Source organism: Phocoena phocoena, chromosome 11, assembly GCF_963924675.1.
Source record: "Phocoena phocoena chromosome 11, mPhoPho1.1, whole genome shotgun sequence".
NCBI classification, from domain to species: domain Eukaryota; kingdom Metazoa; phylum Chordata; class Mammalia; order Artiodactyla; family Phocoenidae; genus Phocoena; species Phocoena phocoena.
Genome location: NC_089229.1, coordinates 37,685,002 through 37,712,412, shown reverse-complemented (window position 1 = coordinate 37,712,412; position 27,411 = coordinate 37,685,002). Strand labels below are relative to the sequence as shown.

Genomic DNA, 27,411 nt, shown 5'->3' with positions numbered 1-27,411 from the left:
TACCTTTCTATAAATTTATTTTATTAATGCATGCTGATTGAAACAGACCTATCCCCAGCAACATATGGACGAGGACGTACTTGATTCAGAGGTTTTGTCAAAGAGGAAGAATGTAACAAACAGTACTCTAATATAGAAACTTTCATGTATAAACAAATTTAGCAACCTGCTGTGTGTATGTGTGTGTGTGTGTGTGTGTGTGTTTGTAAATGGTGGTTATACTCATATGTTTTCTGGCCTCTCTCTTCTATTTCCTATTTGCCCCCTTTTTCAAAAGGCCTGGCATCTGCTAAATCAAAACCCAACCCTTCTTCTCAAGGGCAAGCAAATTCTCCTTAGTCCTGTCTTTCTCCTTATCTTTGCTTGGGTGTTAATGGACAAATATGTATCTTGTACACACATTTCAATTGCCTAGTACAATGGAACTCAGGCTTCCACATGGTAGTGGTGGCTGAACAAGAAACCAGCTTAGCTGACAAACATCTCATAGTAGTCCCGTACGATTCTTTTAATATCTGAGGCATCCGTTATATTGTCTCCTCTTTCATTTCTGATTTTATTTATTTGGATCTTTTCTCTTTTTTTCCTAGTTAGTCTAGCTAAGGGTTTGTCAATTTTATCTTCTAAAAAAGATCAACTTGTAATTTTAGTTTTTTCTATTCTCTTTCCATTCTCTGATTTATTTCTACTCTAGTCTTTACTATTTCCTTCCTTCTGCTAACTTTAGGCTTAATTATTATTCTTTTTCTAGCTCCTTGAGGTATAAAGTTATTTTATCTGAAACCTTTCTTTTTTTTATTGACAGCGTTTATCACTATAAATTTACCTCTTAGTATTGCTTTTGTTGCATCCCACAAGTTTGGTATGTTGTGTATTTCTTTTTGTATATATTTCTTTTTGTGTCAAGATACTTTAAAAATTCTCTTTTGACTTCCTTATGGACTCAGTGGTAGTTCAAGAGTGTGTTGTTTATTTTCCATGTATTTGTAAATTTTCCTATTTTCTTACTGTTTTTGATTTCTAGTTTCATTCCATTGTGGTCAGAAAAGATACTTGGAATGATTTCTGTTTTCTTAAATTTGTAAAGGCTGTTTTGTGACCTAACATATGATCTATCCTAGAGAATGTTTTGTATGTACTTGGGAAGAATGTATATTTTTCTGCTGTTGGGTAGAAAGATATTGGGCAAGGGATACAAAGTTTTAGATATTCATGCTGATTAAGTTCTGGAGATCTAATGTACAGCAATGTGACTATAGTTAACAACACAGTTTTGCATACTTGAAATTTGCTAAGAGGGTAGATCATAAGTGTTCTTACCACACACACAAAGAAAAGAAAGAAAAAAGAAAATGGTAACTATGTGAGGTGATGAATATATTAATTAGTTTGTGGTGATTATTTGCTGATGTATACATGTATCAAAATATCAAGTTATACACCTTAAATACATATAAATTTTGTTAATTACACCTCAACAAAGGTGTAAATGGAGAAAAATGATAGTAAACTGCTTGTATATAAAAATAACACAAAATAGGGGCTTCCCTGGTGGTGCAGTGGTTGAGAGTCCGCCTGCCGATGCAGGGGACATGGGTTTGTGCCCCGATCCGGGAAGATCCCACATGCTGCGGAGCGGCTGGGCCTGTGAGCCATGGCCGCTGAGCCTGCGCGTCCGGGCCTGTGCTCCACAACGGGAGAGGCCACAACAGTGAGAGGCCCGCGTACCGCTAAAGAAACAAAACAAAACAAAACAAAACAAAAATAACACAAAATAAAATAGATTGTACTTTAAATAAAAAAGAAAAAGAAATCAATTTGGATAAGTTATTACCTAGAGTGGATTATTAGTTATTAGTCACCATAAATCTATCTTGGCATTAAATTATAAACCAGTTGATATAATTGACCTTGATGTGGCAATTGTCATTTTTATGTAATAACAGTCTCTTTGAAATCAAGGGATGAAAGCTTGCTTTCATTTTATATTTGTTTGCATTTCAAAAATTGTATATTTCGTAGCAGCAAGCCATTTCAATAAACTCTTTGGTATCCTCACTAGATTAACCAGGGCAGATGGTTGTCTGTTAATAATTCAACAATTATCTTTGAAGATACGTACTACATTCTGCCTTCTCAGGCAATACACTAGTTAGAAGAAGTAGAGGATTTAAGATTCTGAGTTGTGTTGTAGTAGCATGGTCACAGGACTGGAAATATGAATATCCATGTTATTTATCTTGGTCTGCCTTCATCTACCTATATGACCCTGGACAAATGAATTCACCCTCTTTGGTAATTCTTCATCATTAAAGCTGGAGAATTGACACGTATTCTCCCAGCTCTGCACTTCTGTGAATCTTCTCCAAGTCAGTTGGTTGTTTTTTTTTCTAGAATAAATATATTGTTTGATAACATTTTAATTTTTTAACTCTGGAATTAATTCCAATTTCTTTTCATAGTGAGTGATGCTCACCTTCCAAACGCATTTACTGAAGAAAGGTTTCATTCTAAAATAATGACAACTTTTAATGTTCGAGAGGAAGCATGGAAGTTCAGACTTCCATAGCATGATTCCTGAAACTTCTACATATTAATTATTTGGCCTCAGACAAGTTACTTAACTGTTCCTAGCCTCAGTTTTCTCATCTATAAATATTACTATTGGGCTTCCCTGGTGGCGCAGTGGTAGAGAGTCCGCCTGCCAATGCAGGGGACACGGGTTTGTGCCCCGGTCCGGGAAGATCTCACATGCCGCGGAGCGGCTGAGCCCGTGAGCCATGGCTGCTGAGCCTGCGCGTCTGGAGCCTGTGCTCCGCAATGGGAGAGGCCACAACAGTGAGAGGCCCGTGTACTGCAAAAAATAAATAAATAAATAAATATCACTATTAATAGTACCTTTCTTACATGGCATTACATTGATTAATCCATTGAAATCCCTTAGGAGAGTTGCCAGGATATAATTGTACAATAAATATTAGATATTATAAGCTACTATTATTATTTAAAACTATGAATTTTTTCTTTCTCAGAATAAAATTCTATAATATAAACACTAACCATTCATTCCCATGGAATCCGGCCATTGTAATGCTTGAATTTTCAGGTACATTTCTTCTTTCAAACTGTGTTTGTCCTCACAAGTGTGAAGCGACCATCAGAACACTAGAGGCTACTCCCTTTGGAGCCCATTAGTTCCCTTCTAAGCACCAGGCAAAGGAATCAGCACACAGAGATGTGTTGATCCTGGTCCTACCAACTTTGAAGAATGAGCAGCAGTTGTGGAAAACAACCCAGGGGTCTCTCCCCTCAAGGATCTGTCCTTTCAGAGTAGAACTTGTGAGTGAAATGAGAGTGGCCTGGAAGTCTTTAATCTGCAAATAATATAACACATTTCATGGTTCATTATTATCTGAACATTTATAACCCTTCACTTCTATTTTTGATGGGCTTTATCATTACTAGCTTTTAAACTGCCTATATGTCTTTGAAAACGCCAGAGTATTCAGCTCAGATAATCTCTTACTGAATGTTCTTTTCCTGAATTCATAGGAGGATGGAAGAGTTTAGATACCCCTATTTTTTTCTTTCTTTATAGAATGATTAGTGTAGAAACGAGCTCTATACTTTCCTTTATTTGTATAAAAATCAAATAAGACTATGTGAAATTAGTTTGAAAGCTCCAAAGAAATATGATTGTATGTATTTGTATGTATAAAATATATACAAAATATGACGGTGTGTACAATATAAATTTGTGTAAAATGTGAGACATTATTATCACTGTATATACATGGATCAAAATGTTAAGCCATTTTCCAGTATGAAAGTCTCGTGTTTGAGAATATTGAGGATAATTCTTTGAACTACTTTCAAATTATTTTTGTATTGACCACTCTTGTTAAATCATCCCCAGTGTTTCTTCAATGTTATGTTGTCTGCTCTGTGCTTCACTGGATCTGTAACCTCCATGAAGACATCCTATGATGTATTTTTCCACACATGGATGTTCTGAATTCTTAGCCCCTCCCAGGCTTCTTTTCAACAATGTAACTGTCACTTGCATATATAGAGTTATCTTCTCTTTGCAAGAAATTTGCACTTCCACCTATATTAGCCTGTTTTCTTTATTGATTATCCCCTTTTCAAGGACAGAGATTTGCTTCTTTCCAGCATAGAGTATGTTACTTCTTTAATACTAGTAGCCACAATTGTTGCTAACTAGTACACTCAATAGGCACACATCAGAGACTTTTCCCTTATTCCTCATATAATAGAAAATTATTTATTTCTTTTAAATCTAGTATAATGGCAATGAGATTTTATGTATGTACAGAATGAGGAAAATGATGACTCAGTTATTACTTTGATCCCAGCTATATAATTTCATCATCTCAATTGGAAAAGATTGTAAAGCTGATGCCAGCATCTTTTAGGTTTCTCACATGACTAGTTGTTCAAAGATTTTTATTTTTGAGTGTATTTTTCTCTGTGTGTGCCTGTGTTTTACGTTAGAACAAGCAAGTGCAGCTATTGTCATAGCTCCATCAACAATATTTATTGGTGCCTATTGTGAGCTCTGCATTTTGCTAGGGTTGATAGGGAAGCAGGGTGTATCAGATACACTCCTTGCACTGAAGGCACTGACAATATAGTCAAATAATTAAGATTAAAGGACAGAAAGCAAACCAATTGAAGAGACACTACCTAAGAAATTTCTTACAGTGTATAGAAGATGTGAAAAAATTTCCAGAAACTATTACATTGAACCATTAATACTCTACAATAAATTCTTGAACCTGTTTTGAGACAATTTTCTGATGATGGAACTAAATAAGGCTCAAAAAAATTAAATAAGTTGCCTTAGGTCACATAGCTTGTAAATGGCAGTGTTTGGATTCCACCTTGGCTCAAAAATCTGTCTACTAGTCCCTTAAGAGAAGTTTAGGACTAGAGTAGACAGGAGAAGCTTTGTGGATGAGACAGTACAAGTAATAATGATAGCTACTATGGATTGAGTGTTGGATGATAGGAACTCCTCTAAGAAGTTTATATGGTTTTAATTAATTCTGTCTCCAAACCCATGGGGTAAATTTTTTGCATCCCGATTTACAGCTGTAGAAACGGAGTATCAGAGACAGTGAATAACTTTACCAGTGGCACAAGAGTGATGGAGCTGGGATTTGAAACAAGGTTTTCTGGCTCCAAAGGCAGTGTTCTCTAGTCATAATCTTAAGATGAACAATTGGGAGACTTGAGTATTGCAAACTAGATGGCCAGAACCAGGGTGTCAGTGATCTGAACATTAAGGCAAAGGCAGGATGTTAGAGTGTCAAGTGGATATTGTAAGACAGAGGTAAAAAAGGAAGTTGAAAATAGTTTTGATGTCTTCAGCTAGGACAACTGATTAATGGCAGTTATCAACTGAAGTACGATAGTGTGGGAGCAACAGTTCTTGTGGAGGAGTTTTGGTAATGTAGAGTTTAAAGGGGCTGTGCAGACATTTGTATGATATTGGGAAGTCAGGTTTGAAACTCAGAAGAACTTTCAGAATTAGAGATGTAGAAGAGTTAATAATTTAAGTCCCTAAGATGATCAAGATATGCAGAGAGGTGAAGACTGAGAAAAGAAAGCAATATAACTTGAGAGTGAGAAATTGGAGAGGCGATGGAAGAATCAGAAAAGTGTCCTGAAGACCAGTGGAGGGAAGGTTTTCCAGAAGATGGGGGATCAGCAGTGCCAAGTGCTACAGAGAGAGGTCTGGTAGGACAAATATTGAAGAGAGCTTTGGCAATTTGGGTATGGTTAGTCACCCTGATCAGAGCAGTTTCGTGAGAAAATTTGTGTGTCCATTTTTTTTTTTAACGTGGGGAAATAGCATGTTGAAGGTTGTACTGGTAAATTATTGGATGTACGGAGGAGTCAGGCTTTGTGCAGCCTCAGGTTGAATAGCAGTACACATACGGAATAGCCACACTTTACTTTCTGGGCAGAAATCTGTTAGGGTAATAATGCAAGAAGCCATCTAATTTCTCTGCTTACAGCAAAGTCTCTCACTACTCACTATGAGTAAAGAAAACCTGAATTTGTACCTCTAGTACAGGATAGCAGAGTGATTGCTCATCAGCATGGAGGAATTCAGAGGTGAAAGCAGTCCTGCTAGAAGCCTTGAACTACCAGCTATCCTAGTGTTAAATGCTCTCTGACTGCTGAGAACGGTAAATATGTCAGAGTCCCTAATTAGCTCAGCACTGGGTCTGCAGAATTACCAATTCCATTGCTCTGCTTCATTTACTTGCCATTAATACTTTTGGGGGTAAGCATCTTTTTAGTATTTTTATGACCAAGGTGGAAGCAGTGGTTTATTCATTGGGGGTAGGATCTCCACAAGGCCCAGTATGGTCAACTCTAGAGATGGGAGAAGGCAGGGGAAGAACCAAACCAAAAGCAATAGATCTATTTTTGATTTTTTCAACTCTACTGAGGTATAATTGACAAGTAAAATTGTAGGATATTTGATATATGTGCACATTATGAAAGGATTCCTCCCATCTACTTAATTAAAACATCCATCACCTCCCATATTAATTTTTTTGTCTGTTGAGAATGTTTAAGTTCTACTCTCTTAGCAAATTTCTGTTATATAATACAGTGTTATCAACTGTAGTTACTATGTTATACATTAGATTCTCAGACCTTATTCATCTTACAGGTGAAAGTTTGTACAAAAGGGATAGATCTAGATGGAGTTACAGATAAACATACACATCCTTAATATAGTCATGGAGAAGTCTTACTTTTTCAGGCTGGAAGCTAGAGCATGTCCTTCTTAACTGATGAAAGGCAAGGACTCAAGCCTGAGGAATTGCATCCCTGTGGTATCCACCACAGGAGATAGTAAAGAGGGATTGTCAAAAATAACAAGTTTAGGGGCTTCCCTGGTGGCGCAGTGGTTGAGAGTCCACCTGCCGATGCAGGGGACACGGGTTCGTGCCCCGGCCTGGGAAGATCCCACATGCCGCGGAGCGGCTAGACCCGTGAGCCATGGCCGCTGAGCCTGCGCGTCCGGAGCCTGTGCTCCGCAACGGGAGAGGCCACAACAGTGAGAGGCCCACGTATCGCAAAAAAAATAAATAAATAACAAGTTTATAGAAAGCATTAATTTGAACCAGGTGAAATTGCTGATATTCGACTGGTTTTGACTTACACAAATGGCAAATTTTTATAATCAAAATAATAGGTGGGAAAAGAAGACAGGTTGGTTGGGGACCTCAGGTAGACGACTAAGTCTGGTTTTTGAGACTATTTGTAGCCCTTTGATAAAAGTGGATTAAAAGGGTAGGACTAGGGAAACTTATTTACCCTGTGGAGAAGAAAGTGAACAGATGTTATGATATCTACCTGTTCATCTGCCCTCTCGCTTTATCCAAGCTGTTTCTCAGAGCAAAACAAAATCTTTGAAGAGATTTTGCCTAGAAACCTAGGGATATATGTAGAAACCTTTTGGTTATGAAAGGGATTTCAGAATCTGATAAAAGCAGTTGACTTCCCTCCCTAGGAAAATGAACATATACACATTAAAAAAAAATAAGAATATTTATGAACCCCCTGAAATTCAGGTGAGAAACCCTTTATTTAAAAGATAAAGATATATTGATCTCAAGCAGTGATACAACCAAAGTAAAATCCCAAACTAAGACTTAATTTTCAAAGGTCTCTGGAAAGCATGAAAGAGCAGCTGGGGTTAATCATTCCACCTTTGGAGATAAGGCATTTGTACTCAGCATGCTAAGTCTTACAAATCATATATATATATATATATATATATATATATATATATATATATATATATATATATATATATATCTCCAGTCTGGAGTCTGGTTTATACATCAAGGCATAAAGAATTTGGAGCAATGAGGCATTTCTCTCCAATTATTTTCTCAGTAGATGGCTTCCTATTATCAGATTTCAGTTATCAGTATATTCTTCTACCAAAACTTTGATTGGCTCATTTATTAATAACATATGGAAAAAAGCAGAGCCTAAATTCTAGGCTCATCCAGTAGGGTAACCAGGCAGGTGGATATTGGAAGACAGCGTAGCCTTGGGTAATGCTTAATATCTAAGGACTAGGCATTGGTTCTTAATCCTGGCTGTGGATTATAATTATTTTGTGAACACATAAAACATAACACTGTCCAGCCCCATCTCAAGGCAGATTAGATCATAATCTCAGGGAGTGGGGACCCGGCACTGGTACCTTTTAAAGCATTCCAAGAAGTTCTAATGTACATTTAGGGTTGACAACCACTGGTTTAGAGTAAAATTAGTTGGTGGTATGGATACGATGAAGGAAAGCAAGATAAAAGTATATTCTCACAGGTGAGGCCCATGGAACGATGGGAAATCTCTAGTAAATAATAAGTTAGTCGATATAAATTTTTAGTTACTAATTTGTATTTATAGGTAAGTTTTTACTAGAAACTAACACAGTATTGCAAGGCAATTATACTCCAATAAAGATCTACTTAAAAAAAAAAACTCCTTATAAAAGCTCTTGACCACTGGTTGTCAGTAGGGGGTAGTTGGCCTTTGGATAGGAGTCTGCCCTTCCCCCTCCCCCGTGGTTGCCAGCATCCAAAATAAAGCAAACTTTCCTTTTCACCAAAAAAAAAAAAAAAAAAGCCCACCAAAAAACAAAACAAACAAAAAGGAGTCTGCTATAGTAACATAGACTCCTAGGGCTGAGGGTCTTAAGGCATAGGGCAATTATCCCATCTGGCTTTAAAGCAGCAGTAATGTTTTCAAAATTGGCACAAGATAATGTGAGTTATCAAGAGAGGAACTTCAGGAAAGAAAAAGCCCATCTTTAAAAAAGGTCATGCACGCACTTGGTGCATATTTCAAAACTCACAAAAGGGTAAAGAGTGCAAATCTCATTGCCCTCTGTTCCCAGCTGTCCAATTTCTCTCACTTTGAAGCAATCAATCTCTTGTTTACAATAGTTCATTCATATATAAGCAGTGTCTTTTCTTTTTGTATACAGACAGCATTATACAAATGGGATGCACACTATTATACATTTTGCTTTTTTCACTAAATAATATGCCCTGGAAAACTGCTTATGTTTTAACAAGTCTCAGGTTTAGATGTTGCATGTCCAGACTTGCATCCCTTGATACCAGGTATGTAGTAGGAACTCAACAAATGCTATTGTCAATTTCATCACTCTTCCTAAATAAATAAACTGACACTGCTGCACCTGTATGCTGAAATGAAATTCAGAACTAGTCCATAAGGGATTTTTGCTGTCTTCACCTTAGAACTATAGTAAAAGCATGCCTTCCATGACATTCTCAGAAGTAGTGTTCAAAAAGAGACCAAATGTATTTCAAATCCTGCCACAAAAAGAGGCAAACACTGTAGTTGACTCAAAAATTTTATGTCAAAGTCTGAGAAATCACAAGTACCATTGACCCCCAAGCCTTGAATAAACTGAAATCATAGGATTAATAATAAAGTCAATTTTTTTTTACTCAAAAATTTAATTCTAATGTTTACATATACCTTTGTTTTAAGTTGTATTTTAAGTTGTTGTATTTCTACTTTCCTGTATTGAAAACTTAACCTCACTGGAACTTGTGTGAGAAGTCTAGGCATTACCTGGTTTTCTAACTCTGAACTTACATCTGTGGTCCATTAACATTAACACATTGAAGCAGTAAGTGGAAGACAATTATGAGTGAAGGTTAATTTTACGATATTTGGTATCTGAAGAGAACTGTCGTGTTCTCTGTGCTTTGTACCTTTGCTAACCACAATATAAATATAAGCAGTTGATATTTTATAGATCTCTGATGTTAAAAAGTCATGATTTATAACAGCTGAAAGCTCATAATCTCTGCTTTGCCGTTTAGGGATTGCTTTCTGCCTTTGTTTTCTGGGCAGCAATCAACACTGTAGACTTTAGTTTAGAGGCAGGGAATCAAAGCAACTGGTAATGACATCGATTGAGTTTTAAAGAGATTTTAAGTTATCTGCATTACTTCTTTGGGTGTATATGTTAGTTGTTAAAAATCCCTATAATCTTAGAATCTTCTTATTTTAAAATTGAATAGGTTTGGGGCTATTGCCCCTTACTGAATATGCAAGTTCTGGAGTCAGTGTCATTTTTTCCAAGCAGCTCAGCATACTTAGAGTGTTACTGGTTACTTTTAAAAAGCATTATAAAGGAGTCATATTGCTTATGTGTGCATGCATGTCTGTGTGTGCACATGAGCCTATGATGTGCAGGAGGGCAGGAGAGAAGAGTGTTCGATCAAATCAATAAGGCATTGAGTCATCTGCATTTAGAGTTCATAATGAAAGAGGCTTACTGGCGTTGCTTCAGTTTTCTGAAGCTGCTAGTGGTGATAGATGCTGAGAACATATGGGTCCTACGTTTATCACTGTAGTCTTTCCCTTTATTAGACATAAAATAGCTTATAGCACCTGCTATGTAATTTTTAATAATATTACTACACACACACACACCCCAATTACTAAAGTATAAGTTCTCTTAGAGCAGGACCTTACCTGGCTTGTTCAAATAATTATTCCCAGAATTTAGAAAAGTGTCTAGACCATAGTAGATGACCAATAAGTATTTATTAAATTAATGAATATATTAGCACTGTTTAATGTATTATGATTGTATGCAAACAATCATTTCTGATGAAAGATCTTATTCTGTGCTATTATATTTGTATATAATAGTATTATATTTGCTATATATTATATTTGCTATTATATTTGTATATGATAGTATTCTATTTGCTGAGGTGTTTATATCATTCAGAGCCTAATGTATGTGTTAATCAGCAGGCTGGGGGAACAATAATTTCTTTGAGGTGTCATAACTTATATTTTAATCAAAATTTGAGATCAAATAGAAGTTTTAAGAAAATAAAAAATAAAATATATAAATATTAACGTAATTCCAAAATAAGGAAATATCACTCATTGCCTCAAATGATCTTCTGGGGCATGGACAATAAAAGCCAAAACAATTGAAGCTTTCTTAATTCATCTGAATTACAAAAAACATTGTGAGCTTTTATGCATCACTTCCATTAGTATCCTAATTGTAATGACATGTTATTTTGATTTTTTATGTTCAATAAATGTAATATTGCTGGAAATTTGGTGCAGGGTCAGAATTGCAACAGTAACAATTTTATATTATCTATAAAAAGTATAGTGCAGTTGTTAACTATTATTTCTAATTAACTATTGTTTCATTATCATTAGATACAATTAATTTGAAGGCACTATAAAATACATCAAATTGTGTCCTCCATGTAGGTAGTCATTATGGTATAGCATTTTCATTATGACACTAATAGCATTCTTTAGTGAGTATATTATCATTGTCCCATGACACTGGCACTGCAGTGGAATTCAACTCTAATTGGCTATAAAATATCTTTCTTCAGTAGAGGTCAACCCATCTTAAAATATTACCTCAGTGCTTTTAGCTTATCAGAATCATATTGGAAAAGTGATTTATTCTTATTTAGCAGGCAAGAAAATGGCAGCATTGACAGGGCAAGTCAATTGCGTAAGGTCAGTTGACAAATCATTTTTACGTGGGTGAGGTCAAGTTTCCAAAGACACAGTCTACTGCACAGGGTGATCAGTGCCGTGCCTAAGACAGATTTGAAGAAATAAAAGTCAAATGTTTACCTCCCTTGGTTAGAAATAATACAGTTAGTGCTGATATGCTCAAGGCTTCAAAATTTGTGCATTAAATTATATACATGAGTTGCCATACTGTATCTGGCAGCTTTTTATACTATGCCAATGTGTTGACCTGTATGGGATAGTAATGAAATAAATTGAAATCAAGTGTTTTGGGATAGTTGTGATAATTAAAATGAATTTCTAGTTGAAACAAATGTCTTCTTTGGTATTAAAAGAGCATGAGAAGAAGCAACAGAATATAACAAAGAGGTAGTAAAAAAAGGAAAATATAACTATATTAAAGAATATTAAGGGTAACTATTAAAAAAATAAATGTAAAAACTAAATAGTGCTCTAGCAAAGATCCAGTTAGAAGTGGATAGTGAATCAAAATTATTAAATGGCTATGGTTGGCCTCATATTATCATCCACTCCTTTATTATTCTTTATTTGGGGAGACCTCTGAGTTGACTTCTAGCAAATTTTTTCTTTCCTGCCTTCTTCCCTCCCCTCCCCTCCCCTCTCCCCTGACCCTCCCCTCTCCCCTCCCCACCCCTGCCCTCCCCTCTCCCCTCCCCACCCCTGCTGTCCCCTCTCCCCTCTGCTCCCCTCCCCTCCCCTCTCCCCTCCCTTCTCCCCTCCCCTCCCCCCTCCCCTCCCCCCTCCCCTCCCCTCTCCCCTCCCCTCTCCCCTCCTCACTCCCCTCCCCCCTCCCCTCCACTCCCCTCTCCCCTCCCCTCCTTTCTCCCCTCCCTTCCCCTCCCCTCCCCTCTCCTTTCCTCTCTTCTCCTCTCCCCTCCCCTCCCCTCCTCTCTCCTCTCCTTTTGTTAGCATAGTTCAGTGTTTCCCAAGTGTGTTTTCCAGAATACAAGGTCCATGGGATGCTCAGATGGGGGATATGGACAAAGTTTAGGAAATATTACATAGAGTCACTCATCTCTTAGAATTTCCTGATGTACTTTAACACTTTTTAGTCTCAAGAAATGGTCCAAAATAGGAAACCTGTTCACCCCAACCCCTTCCAAAATGATTTGACTGTGAAATATATATTATATTTTATATATATATTAACATTCCAGACACCTGACTTTAGAAACAAAGGAAGAAGTACCAGTGATGAGAATGTATTGAGGAACGAGGGGATATGGTTGGGCCAACATAGATTTTATGGGACACTTTGAATTTTTGCAGAATTACTGATTTATTTATGCCATGCTCATTTTCCACTTTGCAGGAACATTAGTTAAAAAATGCTTTGTGTCATTTTGAACTGTATAGTCTATAAAAATTGTTAAATTTTTATGAATGGATTATCCTTTGAACATGCATAATGTCATTTTGAGGCTGTGGAAAACTTACATATTTTGAGATATCTTATTGGATTTTTAAAAAAAATTCTTAGAAATTGCTTTTCTTGGAGTGAGACATTTAATTGAAAAGGTCATTGCTCAGAAATCACTGTGATTCCAGATTTTTCTGTCTTCTCATATATTTTGAGAATTGCTATTGTCACTTTTAATAGCTATCATGAAAAAAGTTTAATATTAGAAATTCATAGCAACTACATTTCTCATATAATCTGCCAGACAAAACAATGTATTTAATTGCTGGGAAAATACAAGACTGTTTTATGTTTTTAATTTGAATGTGATATATATATATATATATATATATATATATATATTTCCAGTCCTTTATCTTTCAAAACTTATGAAAGGAAAAGTGCAATTTGAAAAGCTTTTAGGATGCAGTATTGGAGCAAATGGGCTCTCTGATGCCTGGGCATTTGGTTTGTTTTATTTATGATGGAACATGGGAATATTTTAAAACTAAGATAAATAGTTTCAATGTTGAGAACCCCATTTTGTTAATATTGCTGTGTTAAATGTGTAGGTACTGAACAGTCAATGAAATATGAGACATTTTACCCAGTGACATTTTAAATGAATCTCCTTGTAGGGGAAGCCTGTGGGAACACCAGATGCTGGTGCTTATTTCCGTGTGCTCGCGGAGCATGGAGTAGCTGCCTTGTTTACAGCGCCAACTGCCATTAGAGCAATCCGTCAACAGGACCCTGGGGCAGCCTTGGGGAAGCAGTACTCTCTGACAAGGTGAACTCGGGATGCACAGGGCAAATGACATTAAAAACTGCAATCAGAATGAATAACTGAACATCCTATATATTTTTTCTATCACTGCAGTACCACTATGGAAAGAGCCAAAGGTTCTGAATGTTAAGAATGACTGTTCTAAACATATCTTTGAAATAGTTGGAAATTTAACTATACTGTGAATATTTTTTAATGCCATATCCTGTTTATTTCTGTTCAAATTTTATCAAAATAGTTCTCTTTTTTAAACTACTCAGCTTACATATTTTCCTTAAAATAAAATGCTAAGTGTAACTTAAAATGAGTATGTATATATATATATATACATATATGTGTATGTATATATATACACACATATATATATAACATCTGTCTTTTGAAAATAGACTAATAGTCTAAATAGAGGGAAATATTATTTGATTTCATTTATAGAGATAAAACGTGGAAACTATAGTCCAAATTACTTATGTTGAAAGAGTGAAGGAAATTATTTTTCTATTGTTTTGTAATAATGTGCTCTGAATAGTTTAGGTATTTTTGTGCTGGTTTATTGCCATTCATTTTAGTTTAATGATATGTATATTCAAAGATAATTATAGCAATTTGTGTCTTCAAGGCAGTTTCCAACATCGAATCTTATTGAACCTTTTTGAAATAGGTCACTGCTATCATGAACTTAAAGTATTTTGTAGTTTCTTCAAGTCAAAAGTGGGTTTGAATTAAGTCAGTTTGAATTTTTAAAATTAAATGCCAGATGTTACGAATTTTATGCTGCTATGGCCCAAGAAGGGGTTAAAACAGGTATCATATAGCAATTGCAGATATAATCAAGAAGACTTCAATTTGGGCAGGGTCAGTGGTTTTGTTTATTTGTTTCTTTTTCCTCTGTTTTTTTTTTTTTTGTTTTATGAAAAAATGGATCCAGATTTACGTAAAATGTTCATAAAATGAGCATACAATGCGTTCATAAAATGGATCTATTATATTTCTATTCACTCTCTGTTCCTTTATTCACTACATTTCAACTTAGTTTTCTCCATTTCAGTCAAAAGCATAGAAACATAGATTTTGGTAAAAACATCTGAGGTTATGTATCGTCTCCACGTCTTAAGACAATTCCAGGGGTTTTGAAGAAACAGTGGCTGTTGTTCTTGCAGTGTCTCTTTTCTGACAAATGCATTCTGATTACAGGGCATGTAGATGTGTGACCAGCAAGCTAAGGTGTCTTGTTTGTTGCATCATCTTTTCCCATTTATACATGGGTTTTAGATGATAACCTTTACTGTAAAGGCAAGAACCATTTCTGATTTGCCTGAAATATAAAGCATCAAACAATACCGAATGAATACCTTTTTTTTTTGAATACCTATTAAAACATCACTCTTTCAAACTAATAGGTATAGACATGGAGTATGAGATTTTAGGGTAAGAGAAATTGCAATAAGTTCCCCCAGTCATGCCCCTTTGTCTTTAGGCATCTAAGTTTTTCATGATGATGTGAACCTATGTTTTTAATAGATATTTAGGAATGCAGACTCTATAAACAGCCTCAGTTATTCAAATGACTACTATTAATAAATGCAAACACTTGCTGATCACCTACTATGTGCTAGGCATAGCAGTTAAAGTTTGTTATCTCATTTGGTTATAACAATAAGTAGGAATTGTGATTATTCTCATTTTACAGATGGGTGAAGTTAGGGCCAGAGAGTTTAAGTAACTCTTTAGAAAGAAAGTAACTCAGGCGATCTGACTAGAGCCCACACTCCTAACTAAATTCCATGAACATACTCTTCGTATGAAAGGTAAATTAGGAAACTAACTTGACCCAGGGATTCTTGTCATTCATGGCATAAGTGCAGCTTTTCCTTTTCATATATTTGTAGTCTGTACAAATAATACCTTCACTGATCTACTTTGATAGATTCTCACTTGTGGACTAAAGAGAATGTTAGAAACAGAAGGGACCTCCAAAATCCAACTATCTCACTAGGCAACCAAGGTCCAAGAAAAGTTGTTTGGGTTAGAGACAAGAGAGAACCCAAGTTAGAGAACCCAAGTCTTCTCATACAGCTATACTTTTAAGTTTATATTTACGTTCAAGACATTTCATACTAACTTACTGAATGGATGGTCTCTTGATATTGTAATTGCAGGCTCATGATTGATTTGCAGTTTGCTTATCTCTCCTTCTATAGAACATTTTAAGTGATGAAGTTTTCTTTTTAAAATGTTACATAGCTCATTAAAGATTGTTTTAAAATAAATTTAAAGATGTTCCCCCCAATTTAAGAGGGTACTCTGAAATAGGTAACTAACCAGAACTGTAAGTTCATTTTATCAGACAACTAGAGTTTGGAAAAATAGATGAGAAATCATCTAGTGTAATGATTTCATTTCACAGTAGAGAAAACTTTGGTACAAAGAGGTGAAATAACATTCCCAGGATTACAAAGCTACTCTGGGGCAAAGCTGGGACTAGGCAGTATGGTATGGTAATTTAGATTCTGACTCTGGAGTTAGACTCCCTGGGTTCAAACCTACCATTTACTGGCTGTGTGACCTTGAGAAAGTTATATAGCCTCTCTGTTCTTTTCTTTCTTTCTTTCGTTCTTTCTTTTTGTGGACTATAAGAGCAGTAATAGTACAAGAATATAATGAAAATAAAAGGTACATAATCCATGCAAAGCACTTGGAACTGTTCATAACATAGACTGCCTTAGCAGTTATTATCATCTTCTGCTTTCTTATTCACTGCTCTTTTTTGCCACATTATAGTGATTTATTTTCCCATGATCTTCTAGTTCAATTTTAGTAAAGTTAGAAAAAATTCTGTGCTGGGATTTCCACTCAAGATAACACAGTACCTTGTACTTTGATGCAGCCTTTCTTTCCCCATTACACAGCAATGAGAGATACTATGAAAAACAAGAAGCTGAGCTGAAAAATAAACTTTTCTGTGGACTGGAAATGGATTAGGTTTGCAAAGCGGTAAGGGTGGCTGACGCCAGAGGCTTGCTAGGTGTACAAGCATGCATTGGCAGAGTAAAGGGACTCAGTATTACCCTGCTTAGGTCATGGAGTCAGAGCTTGCTCAGTGATTGAGGATGGGCTGGGGTGTTCCTCCCCACTCAGGAAAGGAGGCTGATAATAATGACTGTCAGTTGTTTTCTGGGACTATGACATATAGCAAGCTTTGGTCTAGGAATCTGATTGAGACAAAGCAACCAGGAACTGAACCAAACTGCCCATCTGTCATCCTAGAATAGGATCTGTGATATCCTGAGTATCACTGTGGATTAATAATTCTGAATCATCATTATGGCATTGGACCTCTAGAGGATAGTTATATCACTCACAAACCTATTGAACAGAGAAGGTGAGTGTAGGAGAGAGAGAAGGAGAAAAAAACAAAGACAAAGAACTTCTATTTTGAAAGAGTTTGGGAAATAAAATTCCAAACACACAAGGAACTCTAATGCTAATAAAATCAACAGAACATGGATTCATTCCAATTGAGATTATTTTTGTAATATAGCCAAATCAAACGTGAAAATAAGTATGTTAAGGATAATCAGAGTCATAAACTAATAACTCTTATGTAAAATTATTAAACTTGGGTATGAAAAAATTAAAAAGTACAATGGATAGTGTAAACTAAATAAATGAAACAAATATATGGGCACAAGGAAAGACTGTTAAAAATTACAGGATATTATTGAGGAAACTACCCAGCATGTAAAACAGAGAGACAAAGTAATAAATCTGAAAGAACTGTTAAAGAGACTTGGAGGGAAGAATAGGAAACTACAAATGTATCTAGTAAGAATTTCAGAAGAAAATGGAAGAATCGTTAAAAAAAATGAAAGTTGAAGAGCAATAATTGAATATGTTACTGAATTGAAGAAAGATGTGGATCCTAGTTGGAAAGTGCCATCCAAGTACTAAGAAGGTTAAATATAAGTAAATTCTCATTGGACAGGTCATTTGAAAATTGCAAAACGTGAACTGAGGCTATAGATAAAATCCAAAAAACTACCAGAGGAATCAACAGAGCACCAAAGAGGAAAATCCAAACTGATGCCAATAGATGCTAGATGACAATAGTGAAAGATCTGCAAAGTTCTGAGGGAGAATTGTTAAACAAAAAACTTTTATTGAAGACTGAGGGCAAAATAGAAAAATGTGCATATGGACAAAGCTAAGAGAACTTAAAACCCAGAGACTTTCTTGACAGGAAAAATGCACACAGGGAAATGGTATGGGATATGAAAAAGCAGCAGCAAAAACTGATGAAATATGTTGTTGAATTTATATAGTTGTTACTGTACTAATTATAATTGGATATTATGTTTAAACAGAAGCCAAAATAAATGCAATAAATAACTGTAACAAAACGGTGGAGAGTTTTTTCAAAAGGTAATTTGAATTTTCTAGTGGGGAGTAATAGAAGAAAACAGAATGAAGGAAAGATGGAAATAACCACAGGGACGTTGATGGAAAAAAATGATGTTCTGTTGTGTGAACTAGAGTCGATGAGGCATCACTGAAATAATCTATTTTTGTTTAACTTCTGTTGGCACAAGTGAAGAGTAATATTCTCTTGTTTGGTAGTTTATGACCTTGAAAGAAATATTCATTTTAGTTTTCTTCTGCCCTAACTTTATTACCTCAGAATTCTTCACCATAATCTACCTTTGGCTTTTTATCCATTACTATGCAGCTTCCTGTGTATTTTGGAATAAAATTAATTTAACAACATAACCATTTTTCTGTTTCCCTTTTTGCTTAATTTTCAACTTAATTTGAGTCTTGAATTATACTCAATTTTATATAGAATTGAGGAAAGAGGTATAGGTCTCATTCACATTAATCTCTCTCCCCCTTTTTTCTACTCTGGGTATTGTATATTATCATTTTGTTTATCCTTTTAGTATTATTCATCTGGAAGTAGATTCATCTTTCCATGTGTTACCATTATCAGAGCATCTCCCATATATTGAATTAGTATATAACAATCTAGGGAAGCATTATCCAATAAAACTGATGTCTACAATATAGTAGGTACCAGCCACATGTCACTACTGAACTCTTGAGAAAAGGTTAATACTATGAAGAAATTGATATTTTTTTCAATTTTAACTAATTTAAATTTTAAATAGCCAGAGGTGGCTGGAAGCTACCATATTGTACAGTGCAGAGACAGGACATATATAATTAATATGGGTAAATTTACTCTCCATAGAATCCAAATTACTGTGAAAAATGGCTAATTTTCACTTAAAACAATTTTTTTATTGTGGTAAAAGTCACATAATATAAAACATACTATTTAAACCATATTTAACCGTAAGTTCAGTGACACTAAGTACATTCACATTGTTGTGCAACTCTCACCATCATCCGTCTCCCAAATACTTCACCTTCTCAACTGAAACTCTGTCCGCATTAAACACTAGCTCCCCATTCCCTTTTATGAAATGAATTTGTAAACAAAAATATATTTTTGAATTTTTAAATATGGGACATTTATCTATTTGTAATATTAATAAAATAATGGCAAGGTCATTAGTGAGAAATTTCACTGTTGAAAAATGTTTCAGTTCCTTTTTTGCAAGCCTAAAGGACTAAATGTTCTTTACAAAATAAGAATATAACTCTTGCTCTTAGGCATGAGTTTATCTTTAAACTATCTTATAATTTATCTTTCAATTATAGATTTATACTAAGAGTTTTTAAGTAATCATTTGGTTATAAAAATATAAAATTACATATCATGGTTTTGTTTTTTAGCGAGGAATTAGGTGTTAAGTAATATTGGATTAAATATTTATTAGAAGATTTTAAATTGTCAGTCATGTCTTATTCCTGAATTTTATCTTTGTTTATAATGTGTTTATACTCATTAATATTATACAATTTGAAGTCTGTAATTGAGAAAAATAATAACTTTGGGGCAGTTTTAGGAACTTTAATACAAAAGTAGAGTGATAGTTAAGTGTATCTAGGGAAAGGGGATCATCTATACTATTTGATGTTTTTCTAAATTACCAATGAGCCCCAGAATTTTCCTCTGCTTTTGGTAAATAGTAAAGTGGTTTTAATGGAAATGGAGGGATTTTTTCTGACTTGCAGAGAAGGCAGACACCGCTTTTCCTATTCTTTATTGAATATCACACCTTTCTAATTTGCTTATTAGCACCATTATGAAGATTGCTATCATGATGATACTAATGTAATTAAAAGATAAGAAGAAAGGCAATAGAAATGTAATGCAAAACAATACTACGTTTAAAGATATATAATGCTGAAATTTATCATGAGATAAGGAATCAGTGCTATGCATGGTTTTTCATTATTACAATCAATTATTTAAATTAATAGAAGTTTACTTGGCTAGGGAAAAAAGCCAAAAAATTAATTAAAACTTGTAAAAATGCTGGTAATATCAGGTATGAATTATCCCTGGATTAGCCAAATATTATTTTATATGGTGTGCTAACATTTTTTAAGTGACAATATTTTGCATTACATTTTCATTAATAAATATTTTTGAAATTCTATGTATTAAGTTTCATATATAAACTAATCACATGACTATATGGATCGTCCAGAGCTCTTTGAAGTAATCTGTGGCTTGGCAGATGATGGAAATGTGACCTCTGATATCCATAAAACTCTTCCTTTTGGTTGTTCTTTGCCTGTACTGTTAGAATCAGCCAAACCTAGCATTTTACAAATTTTAATACAAATCATCCAAATGCACAATATTCTTTTTTTTTCAGACAGCAAACTATTGGAAATTTACTTCTGCCCTTAAAGAAAAATTTGGGACTAATAAATTCTGTTATACATGTGCTATTACAAAGAAAGAAGGTGGAAAAGGTACAATATGCTCCAGAAAATGATTACACCTTCAATGAAATGCAAAGAATAGCTCCTCTGTTGGTTAGTAAGAAAACCATGCTTGAAACCCCTTGTAGTCATAAACGGCAAAAATACAACAAAAATCCCAATATGTACATATAGGTGTGTGTGTTCTTTCTGTTCTTCAAATTTCCTGTGATACTATGCAACAGCAATATGGTATTTTAAAGTTAATCTATTGATAAAGTGTGAAACATGTATCAATGATCAGTCGTTAAAGGTATCTGTTTCGTACAGTTTGAGGCAGCACAAAAGCAAGCAATAGTGGACATTTTCAGTCTTTTTTGCTTCTACAATTTGTCATGGATAGCCGTGTTTTCCTCCTAATCATGTTTTCTCTAATGTTACTTTTATTTAGGGTCAGGTATTTGAGAGTTTGGGTTTTTGGTTTATTTATGTGTTGGTTTTTCTTCTTCCAGTGACATACAACGTATTCCTAAAAGGCTTTTCAAGGAAACGGGAATTGTCAGTGGTAACAAGTCCCATTGCTCAGACCTCCTAGATTATCCCCCGTCTCCACCTCCACTTTTTTTCCCCGGGGGTCCCCGGGGGCTGCCTGGGTTCAAGTCTCACCATCTCTGTGATGGCAGCAGCCTCCCAAAGCCAGGGCCCCTGGGCTCCTGTCCTGACCTTCCTTCTGTCCTCCCCACTCCTGCCAGTGGCGTCTTCCTAAAGCAAAAATCTCACTGTGCCACTCTCCTGCTTAAAATCTTTAATTAGCTTTTTTTTTAACATCTTTATTGGAGTATAATTACTTTACAATGGTGTGTTAGTTTCTGCTTTATAACAAAGTGAATCAGTTATACATATACATATGTTCCCATATCTCTTCCCTCTTGCGTCTCCCTCCCTCCCACCCTCCCTATCCCACCCCTCTAGGTGGTCACAAACCCCCTAGCTGATCTCCCTGTGCTATGCAACCACTTCCCACTAGCTATCTATTTTACATTTGGTAGTGTATATATGTCCATGCCACTTTGTCACAGCTTACCCTTCCCCCTCCCCATATCCCCAAGTCCATTCTCTGGTAGGTCTGTGTCTTTATTCCCGTCTTACCCCTAGGTTCTTCATGACCTTTTTTTTTTTCTTAGATTCCATATATATGTGTTAGCTTACTCAGCCATAAAAAGAAATAAAATTGAGTTATTTGTAGTGAGGTGGATGGACCTAGAGTCTGTCATACAGAGTGAAGTAAGTCAGAAAGAGAAAAACAAATACCGTATGCTTTAATTGGCTTTAATTAGCTTCTCACCACCTTCATGGAGAAATCCAAATTCCTTAGAAAACTCTATAAGCTCCTTCATGACAACGCCCAGGCTTGCGTCTCCAAATGGCATCACTTGTTCCTCGTTTACCTTAGAAATGCATAATATTCTTAATCACAGAAGTTTTAAAAAAATCAGGAAGCTGATAGTTTGAATAAGATACAATTAAGATATGTTCATATTTTTCAGTCATAAGATTATCAACAATATGGCGTTTATATTTTATTTTGTCTTGTTTTTACATAGCATCTAAAATCATAGATGTATCAACATCATTTTAAAATTTAAAACTTTATACTAGTTTTTCTTATACTTTAACTTACTTTTAATAGCTTAATGTGTTACTATTTATTTCATCCTGCTGTAACATTTCTGTCTGATGAGGTCATAATTGATAATCCAAATTTTAATTTCAAGCAAGTTATAAATGAATACATATTTGATTACCTAAATTTTAGCTTGAATTGCAAATATATATGTAGTTTGCTTAAAGTTTAAGTACCTAAAAATCCCAGGTATTTTGATTGATATCGAGGTCATAAAGATGAACGATTCTAAGGAGCTCACAGTGCACTGTGAGAAATAGGCAAGAAGCAAACAACTATAGAAGGAGATATATGTTTGTAGCAGAGGCAGGAAATGCATGTTGTTGGAGAACAGAGTGAGAATATTTGAATCTTCGTCAGATCTTCATGAAATGATGTAAGTTAAGGAAGGGTAAATAGTCTTCTGTGGCTATACTACATTGTTCAGGATGGGTAGGCAGGTTTTTATTTGATTAGTTTTTATTTATTTTTTTGGGGGGTTTTATTTTGATGATAATGAATTAACTCTTATACACACATTCTTTGTTTTTTTTGTTTTTGTTTTGAACATCTTTATTGGAGTATAATTGCTTTACATTGTTGTGTTAGTTTCTGCTGTATAACAAAGTGAATCAGCTATACGTATACATTTATCTCCATATCTCCTCCCTCTTATGTCTCCCTCCCACCCTCCCTATCCCACCCCTCTAGGTGGTCACAAAGCACCGAGCTGATCTCTCTGTGCTATGCGGCTGCTTCCCACTAGCTATCTGTTTTCCATTTGGTAGTGTATGTATGTTCATGCCAGTCTCTCACTTCATCTCAGTTTACCCTTCCCCGTCCCCATGTCATCAGGTCCATTCTCTACACCTGCGTCTTTATTCCTGTCCTGCCCCTAGTTCTTCAGACCCTATTTTTTTTTAGATTCCATATGTATGTGTTAGCATATGGTATTTGTTTTTCTCTTTCTGACTTCACTCTGTATGACAGACTCTTTGACAGACAGGCCACGGGGGCATTGAGAATAGAAGAAAAAAATAGTCATTCTCTCAATGAACCACCAATAGTGTCAACTCATTTCTATTTTTCCTATTTCATCCTTTCTACACTGTGGCATGATGTTCCCTGCAAAGGATTCTTCATCTCTTAGTAATCATATATTCTTTTTGATAGGAGTCTTTTTAACCTGGAAGGCCACAATGGCATTTCTTTTTAAATCACTAATCTTTCCTAAATATGTCCTTGGAATAGGGGAAATATGTGTTGAAATCATAATAATCTTTACCAAAGTAACTCATGAGAAGGAGCAAGTGCCTCATATTTATGAGCATATTTGTTGCCTTAGCTGATACTCCAGAGTGTATTTTTGTGTATAGACTTAAGTAAAATACAGCAATCAAATTTGGAGCTAAAATTAACAGAGATAATGTCAAGAGGAAAAAGGTTTTTCATTTTTGATTATTAGGTGAATATGATAGATATATTACAAAGATCAACTCAGTTGCTCTTCTCAGAACTGAGAAGCTGTAGCTGTGAATTCTACTTTTGAAGCATCTCTTTCCAGTGCTGTGCTATGCATTTAGTTATACCGCGTCCAAACAAATAATGCCTCTAACCATTCTACAGCCATTCTACAGTGTTTTCCTCTGACAGAATTAATGTGATTAGATTCTACAATGTTTAAAAGAAGGTAGATGAAATTGTTTCAGTTTACTTTCAAGGAATAATTTGAATTTACTCTCTCTCTAATATTCAGGTTCAAAACATTATTTGTGGCTGGAGAACGATGTGACGTGGAGACCCTGGAATGGTCCAAAAAGGTCTTCAGAGTACCTGTCCTAGACCATTGGTGGCAAACTGGTGAGCATTTTCCAAACACGTACATAAATATTGCAGACATGCTCAGAGGCACTGCAAGGATAGGAGGAAATTCTGAATTATGACCATCAGGCACAAACTCAGAAATCAGGTGGTTCTGGTTTCGATAGAAATAAGCAATTCTTTGATTATGTTTTTGTTAAAAAGTCTCCTTAAATGACATCGATGCTACCATTCTCTTGGTCCCTGGGTATAAAGCCCTGAAGACTACTTTTGCTTCCCATCCTCTTTGCTTCATATATCCAGTGAGTCACTAAATCTCAGATTTCCCTTTGGATTCATCCCATCTTCAGTACTCCCATTGCCTCTGAGCTGCAGCAGCCACACTGTCATCTACCCTGATTTAAATGATCCTCATCACTCATCTCTGTGCTCCCTGCTTTGCTGTAACCCTGCACACTGCTGCAGGAGTACTTTTTTAAAGCACTGTTTCTTTTATAGGATTTCCTGTGGTTCTCTGGCTCTTTTCTTATGATCAATAAAATCAAATCTCTTCTGCCTAGCACTCAACAGACAAATGTATTTTTCACCAAAACGCTTATCATTATATCTGTAATTTATTTATTTACTTATTTATTCTCTATTTTCCTCCCACTAATTGATCCTTGGGAAACAGCTTGTCGTATTAAGTGGATAGAATAAAACTTTGGTACAGATAAAAAAAAAGACTTTCTGCTGCTTCTTTTGAGGAATGATTGTGTACATATGTGAAAGTAAGTAGTTTACCTGGAATCTGTTTTCCTTGTCACCGAATGTAGTGATTTTGTTGGCTTTTCCATTTGGCCCACTGAAAGTAGCTATGAGTTATCAGAGCCTTTACAGACTTCCTATGTGTATACTTCAGTTCAGTCCTACTCAGTTCAACTAATTAGATCAACAATTGTATATTAGTATTTTCAGAATTTCCATCTTCTGAGCATTTTGGGCAGGGCATCAAATTTGGATTATAAAATTTCTAGCAAAAATTAGGTCTGATTTTAAAAATTCTAGCAAAAATTAGGTCTAATTTTAATATCTAGAAGATCAAGTGAGAGACTAAAACTGAAGTTCAGTGTTTAATATTTTAGAACTCTGATTCTGATAAATTATACTTTTATATTTTCTTGGATATTACTCTTTTGGAAAATGTGTTTTCTATATTCATTATAATATGAAACATAAAGTGAATGATCAGAGCAGAATACATGTTCTTTAAATAAGATGCAAATCAGAAAGAAAGTTTCTGTTGTCTGTAATTTGATTTGCTAAGGGAGAAATTTCTTATCTAAATTCAGATTTGTAACTATTCGGGAAATAAAAAAAGGTAAGATTCAATATGGAGAAAGAGCAGTGCTATGCGTAAAATACACAAAAAACAAGCGAAGAATTATTGCCTCTGCAAGGAGGAGTGTTTATAGACTTGATGAATCCCCTATTCATCCAGAAAGTTCTAACAGTTATTTTTCTGGGCGTAAAGAGGAAAATATTTTATCACCTTTAAGATGGTTTTCCAAGGTGGTTTTCCTTTCCTGGTCAACATACAGCTTGTTTCCAATACACAATGACCTCACACGAGTGCTTGCAGAAGAGTTCTGTTCCCCACCCCTGGCTCCCTTAAAGGTGACTATGCTAAAGCTTGTCGAAGGCAACCAACACATTAATAAATAAAATTATGATTCCTTTACTTTTGCTTATTGATATCGTTGCACATAATAGCCTGTGCAGAGGTATGTAGTTAGTGCATCCAGCCTTACAAAAAAGCTCACTGAATCCTGAGAAACAAGCATAAGGGGTCTCTGGTGGGTACTGAGTTCCACATGAATTTGCAATTTTTCTTTGACGTATTGTTCAGAAGGAATTAGTAGACACATTATGTCAGTGTGCTTTGAATGGCTGCTCATTACTGTGGAAAACAGAGTGTATTTCTACTAATAATGACGGATTCTTTCCATCCCCCACATTTAATTTTACAGCATTTGATATTGTGTCCAACTGAAGTACACAAATACATACATAGGGATAGGTATGTAGGTAGGTAGGTAGCTAGCTAGCTAGGTTAGTGGTTTTGTCCTTTATAAAAGAAATTTATCCTACGTGGTGCAGGTGTCTGCTACTAACAGAAAATTTAGTTAGAATCTTTATTTATTTGCATTGAAGAAATCAGTTCGGTATTTTCAAAGTTGTATGTTGTGGTAAATAATTGCAAAGTGATACTGAAGTTTAATACTTGCAACTGTTCACCTTTCTTAAGGTGATATCAGATTAATGGGGGGAAAGGCAAACACTTTATGGGTTATTATTAACTCTTAGAAAAAAGAAAGAAACATTTGATATTTCTAGTACGTTTATGAATTTCCTAATATTTTACGTATCAAATAGATGGTCATGCACTTCCCCAAGAGGTAGATCAGCAAAAACCTGATCACATTTGAAGGAAGATTAAGCTTTGCCCAAAGGAATATTTTTCTTTATTTAAAATTTCAAGTCTTCTACAAGGTTGCTGTTACTTGTTATTGACTTAGAAATTGATATTATTTTATACAATCACACACTTTTATGAGCCTTCCATGCAATGCATAATTTATGAATTTGCTCTCTGATTACATTAATATATGTGTACAAATGAGTTGTTAAGAGACTGTGATGTGTAATTTGGAATTAGTCAGGGGTATGTTAAGTAACTAAAATGTATGAGTGAAAATTGATTAGTTCCTGTGACTTGGGCTATAAGAAGGCACTCTGCAGTCATTCCATTTATATTACAATGTTGTTTTTGTTACCCAAGTGAAATTTGTATTAGCAACAGCAGATTTCTAGTGACTAACATCCTCTTTTGATCTGTTAATATCAACACTCTTTGATGTCTGATTTAAATAATACCTAAGATTCTAAATTGAGAACTAATCTGTGGAAAATCCGAGAACAGATCAACTCCTTATAGGGGCATTTCAATAAAGAATTGTCTCTGTTCAACACCACTGAAGCATTAACCCCTTGTTTTGGATTGTAATAATGTAAACATTTAATGCTCTCATGAAGGAAATTGGTCTTGCTAAGTTTATATAGGAGAGTTGTATATATTTGATTCATAATTCTGGGTAATAGACAAATTGTCATTTACTCAGATGCTTTATCTTTATAGTAATTTATCCATAAGATGATTGGAAGCATCTGGATTATTGACTGAATTTTTCATTTTTTTAAATAGGGGTTAAGAAATAG

General features: G+C 35.1%; 1 protein-coding gene across 1 annotated transcript in view; it reads left to right on the top strand.

The window, feature by feature from the left end:
• Window positions 1–27,411, top strand: part of ACSS3 (acyl-CoA synthetase short chain family member 3) — a 145,258-nt gene that overhangs the window by 77,889 nt on the left and 39,958 nt on the right. Inside the window, exons 8-9 of the mRNA XM_065887727.1 lie at window positions 13,684–13,835; window positions 24,089–24,192. Coding sequence (XP_065743799.1) covers window positions 13,684–13,835; window positions 24,089–24,192 — 256 coding nt within the window. The remainder of the gene's footprint in view (window positions 1–13,683; window positions 13,836–24,088; window positions 24,193–27,411) is intronic.